The following is a 9,501-nucleotide window of genomic DNA, read 5'->3' as shown; positions in this document are numbered from 1 at the left end:
TTCAGCAATATAATGTTTACTAGGAATTTCTAAGCTTATAAAGCTCAAAAAGAAAAACAGTGTTTAAACTTTTACTCCTCATCGAATGAGGAATATAATATGCCATTCACCAGCATAGAACTACATACAGCAATCGCTCGCTCGGGGAATACTGCTGTAGGTCCGGATAAAATCCACTACAGCATGATTAAAAATCTTTCAGACAATACTCTTTGTAATGTTCTGAATCTGTTTAACAGAATATGAACAGAACATACTTTTCCCGACTTTTGGAGGTTATCTATTATTATTTTCATTCCCAAACCTGGTAAAGCTCACAAGAATTCCTGTAATTACAGACCAATTTCTCTGACAAGTTGTCTCTGTAAACTTTTCGAGAGAATGGTAAACAGGCGTCTAATGTATCTCTTAGAGAAAAAGGAATACTTTTCACCACATCAGAGTGGTTTTTGTAGGAACAGAAGTACCACTGATAACCTGGTAAACCTTGAAACATCTATACGCGAAGCGTTTGTTAGACGACACTTGTTTGTTAGACAGCACTTAGTGTCTATGTTCTTTGACATAGAGAAGGCCTATGAGTGCTGTTGGCGATACGGGATACTCTGTGATTTACACCAATTCGGATTGCGGGGTAATTTGCCAAATTTTATAAAAACCTTTTTACAGAATCAAAGATTCCAAGTTCGGATGGGCAACACTTTATCTAGGCTCTTCATACAAGAAGAAGGTGTTCTTCAAGGTTCTATTTTGAGTGTGACTCTGTTCCTAATTAAAATTAACAGCATAGCTAACTGTTCCCCTCCCAGTGTGAAACACTCTCTGTATGTGGATCACTTTCAGATTTCCTGTCAGTCTAGTAATATGAGTTTCATTGAGAGACAACTTTAAACTTCCCTAAATCGCATATATAATCGGTCCAAGACCAATGGGTTTACGTTTAATGCAGCGAAGACCTCATTCATCCACTTCTGCCGAAGGCATGGCTTGCACCTGGATCCTGAAATTCACCTAAATGGCGATAAAATTTAATTGGTGAACTAGGCTAAGTTTTTGGGTGTTTATTTCGACCCAAAACTGACATTTTTGTTGCACTTACGCAATTTGAAGAGTAGATGTTTAACACGTTAATCGCCGTGTCAGTCATATGTGTCTGACGCTAAGAAGTTGTACATGAGCCATGTGAGACATATATGTCTGATGTACGCGATTTGGTAGAAGGCCACGTCAATCACAGATATCCGACGCAAACGATACATTTGCATTATGTTTCGAAAGCTTGGCCTATCAGGAACAAAACTTGAAAATTTCTTGGCTTACTACAAACAATAAAATAAAATAAACATAGTTATATAATGGTATATTGTTTCAGTTGAAAAAATACATTTTAATAATTTTTATTTTGATATAANAATAAACATAGTTATATAATGGTATATTGTTTCAGTTGAAAAAATACATTTTAATAATTTTTATTTTGATATAATTAATTACATTCATTTTTCATGTTGTCCAAAACATTCTATGCAAAAGAAAGGCTGTTGTTCGCAGTCTGAGCAGTACATTGAAACTTTTTTCTTGCTGCATCGTGACCTTCTGCTTCTTTTATTTGAGCGTAACATCCAGTGCACATTCTTCTTATTTTTTTTTTTCAGCAGTATACATTATTTTTAGCATATATATTAGTTTCAGTAACAATGAGATTTATAACCTCTTCATCAAAAAATAACATAAATGTATCATTAGCAGAAATATTTTTTGGCAAATCTAATTGTAAACCAGATTTTCCTATGAAATCAAAACATATATGTCTACCTTCATAAGCATTCCATTGAACATCACTAACCTCATAACATTCACACTCGAGTATTTTGTCATTTTCAATATTTTCTGTAGTTTCTTCTGACTGTAAATCTTGAAGAAATTGTTGCAGATTTTCTTCATCTGCATTCAAGGAAGGACTATAATTTGGATCATTTATTGAATCATCTGAACTATAGTCTTCGTGCTTTTCATCAGATGTGTTTATATTTTCAGCAATGTTTTTTAATTCACTTTCACTTAGAATCTTTCGTTTTGTCATTATTTGTAGATATTTACAAATTATTATAAATATTATTTATTTTATGTTCTTTATAAAGAAATAGTCACAGTAACAAGGTGTTATTCGGTAAATGCTACACGTACCACTGATTCCTACACAATGCGTTCAACGCTGTGTTCAAAACAACAGGTTAATACTTGTTGTATCTTGTTTGGATGTGTTAGACATATAAGACTGACACGGCTTGTCGAGAAAAAAAGTTTTAATATAGGGCCATGTCAGTCATATATGTGTGACATAAAAAGTAGTGTTTTTCTGGGAATTTTGGCAAAAAAAATTTTTTTCTGTGATACATTAAGTTTCCTTGATACATTTTTAACTAAATTATCTAATAAAGTTACCATGGCTTATGTGAAAAATTTTTCTGATTTTATCGTGGCAATTAACGTTTTAAAATCTCTAAATTTTTTAAAGGTACTATGCTGCTCATCCTGGGGAGCAGACAAAGTTTCTATGCTTAGGATTTATAGGGCCCTTGTCCGCTCTAAGCTGGATTACGGTTGCATTGTTTATGCCCCTGTGCGAGAATCTACTCTTTGGATGCTGGATCCAATTTATTATCAAGCACTACGTTTGTGTACTGGTGCTTTTCGAACTTCTCCTGTACAAAGCTTGTATGTGGATGCTTATGAGCCTCCACTATCTCTCAGGAGAAAACAGTTGTCTCTATTTTACTATATAAAACAGAAATCTCACACTAAACCTTCAGTTGATTGTATAGTATCAGATACTCAGCTGAAAAGGTTATTTGAAGCTCGCCCAAGCAGTGTCTCATCATTTGCCGTAAGAATGGAGAATGTGACCAGCACAATTGATCTAAACACAGGCAACATTTCCCAGCTAGAGGTCTGTAGTATATCACCTTGGTCAACTCCTTTGATAAGTGTTGACCTTAGCTTAAAGCAATTTCCTAAGGAATCCACCCCAGACTATGTCTACAGACAGCACTTTGTAGAAATTCAACATCGTGACAGAAATTTAATTCCTATTTATACAGATGGATCTAAATCTGATGATTACGTTGGCTTAGTTTTCGTCTGCCAGGATGAAATCGTTGCAGAACAAATTGCATTGAATTCTTTTATCTTTTTTGCAGAGTTGCATGCTATTTATTTAGCTTTAAAGTATATAAATAGGAAAGGTCATCGTTCCTGTGTTATTTACATTGATTTAGTTAGTGCACTTCAGGATTTGAGCTCATGTGAATTTAGTTGTCACTCTATAGTGATTAAAATTCGTAAGCTCTTATGCCATCTTACTGCGAGTAATTTCTTTGTAAAATTTTGTTGGGTCCCAGGCCATGTAGGTATAAAAGGGAATGAAGAAGCCGACTCAGCTGCAAAGTCAACTACTTCTTTACAGCATACAATGCATATTGAAGGAGGCGATTTGAAGCTAGTAGTTAAAAAACGACTAGCAGAGAGATGGGAAAACGTGTGGAATGCACAAGTTCACAATAAACTACATGAGATCAAGCCAAATATAGAAAATTGGACACATAATAAACAGTATGACAGGAGATCTGAAGTAATTCTTAGTCGTTTGAGAATTGGGCATACTCGGTTGACTCATCAATACTTTTTGAAGGGTGAAGACCAGCCAGTATGTGAGTATTGCAACTGCTTTCTAAGTGTAAAACACGTTCTTTGCAACTGCACAACTTTTGATTAAAGTCATAGACAGCATTTTGGAAATGCAAGTTTGAGAGAGATTTTGGGCCAGAGGCCAAATCTTGACAAATTATTGAACTTTTTGAAAGTGAATAATATTTATAAACATATTTAATTATTTGTTAATTTATTTATGTATATATTTTGTTATTATTTACATGTGTATTGTTATATATTGTTTTGTTATTGATTTTGTTATTTATTGGTTTATTTATTTATTCATATTAAACATCTTACATTATATATATATATATATTTATTTATTTATTTATTTATACCATTTGCCATGGTTCAGCTTGGCCTGTGTGGCCTCTGCGCCAATAAACTCTAACGAACGAACTAACTAACTTTTAGCTCTGTATGTTAAACTGCGGTTTGTATCATGTGATCTGTTACGATTTTTCTGTTATTTGAAGATAATTCGTTTCTAAATACAGTAAACCGCGTTGTAAAAGTACCATGTTGTAAGAAAATTTCTGCATTTTTCCAACTGCATTGGAGCGAAAATGCGTTGTAAAGGTATAATGTCATTTGATAACTGTCAACTATTACCTGACACCATCTCATTTTACATGTTCTTGACACTGAAAGTGATGCTTTTTCACAACCTTTGGCCTTCCAACTGTATGCTACTCATATGAGTTATATGTATATTCATGGATATTCTATTTGCATATAGTGTGTAATTAGATAAGAAATTAATATGTAGTACATAAAATTATAATACAGTAGAGCCTCGATTATCCGACTTTTGATTAACTGACACCTCTGTTAACCAATTGTCCTAGTCGGCAAATTTGAAATGTCTGCTAGTGATGTTGTGTTACAATATTTGGCTATGTCTTGGCTACTTTAATATTATTTTTACGTGTTTTAGCTGGAAACACTCATTTGACCATGAAAGGGAGCCAGTATTTAAACGAGGCTTAATTTTCTAATTTTTAACGTTACAATAGCGACGATTATTATTTTAAAAAATATTTGTTAGGCTTAACATCGATGAAAATTCAACGCGAAGTAGGTCAATAGCGATATACTAATATACTAATTACATGGGATATAATAATATATTACACTAATAATGGATTTTTTCATACTTTTCAATTATCCGATTAACCCCAGTCCCCAATTGAGTCGGATAATCGAGGCTCTACTGTAATGATAAATTTTTTTGTATGTCTCTTATGAAAGTGTGTATTGGCAATTAGTGCAATCAAAATATAAACTGATTTTTATCCAAATATTTGCTATAATAATAATTTTCTGAAGAAAGAATAAATATGTAACATTATTTTTATTTATTTGATGAAAAAAGTTTATCGGAATTTTAGTGAATCAACATATTCATTAATTTAAAAGCAAATATTCTAAATGTTTATCATTAGAATTTACATTATGCTGTAATGAAATACTCAGGTGAAGTTCATCCAACAACAGCTTATACTAGTGAATTCAAAAATTTTTAATACATTCTTTTATAAGAATAAATGTTTTCTTTTGTTCAAATAATTCAAAAATTTTTTAAAGGTCAAACCAAATAATAACCTCCTGAAATACTAATGGAATTAGAAAATTAAGACATATTTCAATAGTTAATTTTTTCTTCCTGCAAAATAACTGAATTACTTATTCAATTATGTAATACAAACAAGAAATGAATTAATATAATTAGGTATAATAGAGAATAACATGTTAATGTTTACAGTATATTGGTCAGATATGTAACCAATATACAGATATGTGAATCGAGGGGATCAGAGCGGAGAGCTTCTCCCCACTTACCGGCTTCATTGTCAGGAATGGCTTTGATAAGTGAGGTGGAGGGGTAGTGAGGTCGTGACAAGGTGTCCAAATGACTACACGGGTAGAACTAAACTAACACATTTAGTAAACAAATAAGAGATTATACATAAAGACAATAAATATAACACATGCGTAACAAAAGTAAAAATCTATTCTATATTCTAACCTAACCTAAAGCTAAAGATCGAGAGAGACCTCTCTAAGAGGGAGGCGTCGGAGAGAGAGACAAAATTCTGGCAAGGGTTTACCTTGTAGGATGCGATTTCTTCGTATAGGGTGTTGGTAGGATGCTCTGGGATTTGTCACTGAACTTCCAATCAAAGTTCCCTTGGATGGCGATATGGAGCGATGGACAGGGTAGATGTCTTCGATGATGCTGTAGAGGTTTTTGATTATGCTGTAGAGGTCTTTTTCAGCTGTCCGAAGGGTTTCTTCGGCGTTAGCTCCTTGGCTAATCGCCAGGAGGAGCAAATTCGACGCCTTTATATATTCACTTCTCATGGGAAAAATCTGGGATTTCTAGTAAAAATGATTTTAATATAATATTTTATTTTCAAGTAATTACTATATATTTTCAATCTTAATGTACACATTACTTTCACAATTTAATGTTTCTGAAATTAAGATATAGTTTATATCAAAAGAAATATGCCAATTTGAAAACTACAAATAACGAGTTATAGTGTAGTTGTCATTACCTCTACATTCTCATATAAGTTTATCTGAGAGTCATTTCATTTATGTGCATCAATATGCTGTAAGAATTGAATTCAACTAAAATTTGGATTTAAATTCCCATTTAATATTTCAAAAAGTTATGATACAGCTTTGCAACAAAAATGTGCTTTATGTACAGTATATAGAAGAGGATATAAATAATATAGCAGATTGTAAATATTCATAATACATTCTTTTATTTTAGTATACCATTCAAACTCAGACATGTGGGTAATTTTATAGATATATTTATGTTGTGATTTTTATGCTTTCTAAACTTTTAAAGTATGTATTCAGTAAAGGTCATCGTTGTTGCGTGATTTATACTGACTCAGTTAGTTCCCTTCAGGCTTTGATTTCATGTGAAACTAGTTCCCAGTCCATAGTGATTAAAATTTGTAAATTGTTTTGCCATCTTTTTGCAATGAATTTCTCTATAAAATTTTGTTGGGTCCCAGGCCATGTAGGTATAAGAGGAAATGAAGTAGCTGATGCAGCTGCAAAGTCAGCTAGTCCTTCACAGCATACAATGCATATTGAAGGAGGCGATTTGAAGCCAGTCGTTATGAAACGACTAGTGGCGATATGGCAAAATATGTGGAATGCACAAGTCCACAATAAACTACATGAGATCAAACCTATGATAGAAAATTGAACACATAATAAATATTACAACAGGAGATCTGAGGTTATTTTTACTCGTCTGAGGATTGGACATACTCGGTTGACTAATCAATACCTTTTGAAGGATGAAGAGCAACCAGTATGCCAGTATTGCAACTGCTCTCTAAGTGTTAAACACATACTGCTCGATTGCTCTGCCTTTGAGAACAGTTGTAGACAGCATTTTGGAAATGCAAGTTTTAAAGAGATTCTGGGCCAGAGACCAAATCATTATAATGTATTGGACTTTTTAAAAGTCATTAATTTGTATAAAAAAATTTAATTATTTATTTATATATTTATTTCATTTTTGCATGTTGTTGTCTGTTTGTACTTACTATGTGTGTATATTTATTTTTGTTGTTGTTGTTTATTTATTTAGTTATTACTGTCATATGTTAGTTATTTATCATGTTTAAAAATTTATAACTATTTGCCCTGGCGCAGCATAGCCTATACGGCTGTTGTGCCAATAAACAAAAAACGAACCAACCAACTAAACTTTTAATTGATAGAGCATTTTAGTATTGAAGAAATGTGATATATTTTTAATTGTTGTTTTGTAGTTTGCTTATTAGATTATTTATTTGTCTTGACACCTATGAGACAAGCATTCATAGTTTCAGTTACATTTTAATATTAGAAGTTTAATGATTGTGAAGGATAATTGCCAGTTTATCTCAAAATAGAGAACATATAACACATATAAGAAAATTCGAAAAGATTTAAAAAGTTGCAGAACAAATGTCGGTTTTGAAATCAGAATCATTTGATTGTTCTGTTCCTGATGGCATTTCAAAATGGTTGAAAACGTTAGAAAATTTGAATTAAAGGCTGCATTATAATGGTTTTTGTGTGTTGAAAATAGAGAACAAAAATTTTAACATATTAAAACAACTCAAAATAGAATTTTTCAAATAGATTTAGACAAAATCTTGTTTAAAAAAAATTTTTTTACTGCTTTGCATAACTTCATTGAAATTAAATAAAAATTTAAACTCTATTTATTAGTAATTTTACCAAACGTCATATTACTATTTTTAAGTGACTATTAACAACTCGGTTTAATTATGTTAAATTATATTGCTGTTGTTTAAATAGTAGAATGATTTAACATAACCGTAAGCAAATTATTGTACTTTAAATAATAATAAACCTGGACAAGAATATGATGAATTTGTTATCTCAGGAATTGTATTTAATAACAGATATTATATGTTTTTCAATAACGTTTCAATATAATGAATGTCATAACAAAATAAATAAAAATATGACTTTATTCTCTTGATGTTTAATATCTCAGATATGTAACAGAGTAAAATGAGTTAGGTTAGATTAAGTGTTTTAAAACAATAATTATATGTTGCTTTTAAACAGAAACGTGCTTTTACAGAGATTTGTTAACATTTCCTTCATTATGTTTTATTTCATACTTTGCAGATAAATCAACAAAATTTAATAAAAATTTGGAAAATTATAGACAGTGATGAATAGCAACTATATTAACTTTGATTTGTACCAAGAAAAACACAAAATATACGAAAACAATTCACTTTATTAACAATGTAACAAGATAATATAACAATAAATAAATGGCAGAAAATGGAGGAGCAGAAACATCTCTCAGGAACCACAGCTGTAAGAGAAAATATTGTTTTGAACATTATGAAAAATTTATCCACAAAACTAAAACAGAATTATATTAATTTATGCACTTACCTTTGTGCTAGCAGCGATGTTTTATGAGGCAGTTTGCATGCACTCCCTTCCCACAACGTGCACAGGCTTTTGTGGTCGTCTTTTTGCGCTTTGAGGTGCTGCACACAATGCACCTGTAAGCTGTTTTTTCTGGGAGCTTGCGGAGACCTGCTGGTCTTCGTGGTTTCGGAGGATGTACAGCTTTTCGCTCCTCCATCCATTCTCTTCCCAGGCTTTCGACTGCCGCCTCGATAAAACTGGCGTGAGAGAGTCGTCTTTGACTTCCGGAATAATTTTCAGTGTATAGTATGTAGGCATTCAACATTATCCTGGGTATGATGTTGAATGCTACTTTTTTCCAATATTTTTTAGTCCTCCTTTCATCTAAGTATGTGTTTAACATAATATCGAAGGTATCAATACCCCCCATGAATTGATTATAGCTAGAAACTACTTCGGGCATTAATTTAGCTCCCTCGTGCCTATCAATTTGGTTGTCGCGAGCCCTTGCATTGCTAGATAAAAGAATGACTGGTTTATATTGGGATTGTGATCTTTTATCCCGAAAGCCACACGCCAATATAGGCTCAGATCTGAAGTACGTTATCTGGCCTACTGTGAATTTACTATTTTTTAATCCTAGCGGTAGTTCTTTCCTGTTTTTTCACACTGTGCCAGTACAGTAAGTACCCTGAGAATATAGGTGGCGAATAAGTGGTACTGACGTATAAAAATTATCCATGAATACATGGTAGGCCTTGTTGTTGTAATCGCCCATGTCCAGTAACTGACATACGACAGTATATGCCAGACCAAACTTTGAAGCGATGTGCTTCTCCGCCTGGA

The 9,501-nt window shown here is 32.5% G+C and overlaps 1 protein-coding gene across 1 annotated transcript; it reads left to right on the top strand.

The window, feature by feature from the left end:
* Nucleotides 1-1,616: 1,616 nt before the first annotated feature.
* LOC111616524 lies at nucleotides 1,617-3,851 on the top strand. Its single transcript, XM_023357930.1, has one exon. The coding sequence runs from the start codon at nucleotides 2,204-2,206 to the stop codon at nucleotides 3,773-3,775; it is 1,572 nt and encodes a 523-aa protein (XP_023213698.1). The 5' UTR covers nucleotides 1,617-2,203; the 3' UTR covers nucleotides 3,776-3,851.
* Nucleotides 3,852-9,501: the final 5,650 nt, after the last annotated feature.

Source organism: Centruroides sculpturatus, unplaced genomic scaffold (genome assembly GCF_000671375.1).
Source record: "Centruroides sculpturatus isolate CEXI.00-Female unplaced genomic scaffold, Cexi_2.0 scaffold3503, whole genome shotgun sequence".
Taxonomy (NCBI): Eukaryota; Metazoa; Arthropoda; class Arachnida; order Scorpiones; family Buthidae; genus Centruroides; species Centruroides sculpturatus.
Note: the sequence above shows the minus strand (reverse complement) of the source record. Positions and strands in the feature narration are given on the sequence as shown.

Coding starts and splice junctions, on each gene's coding strand:
- LOC111616524 (XM_023357930.1), top strand. CDS start 2,204: ATGCGTTCAACGCTGTGTTCAAAACAACAGGTTAATACTTGTTGTATC.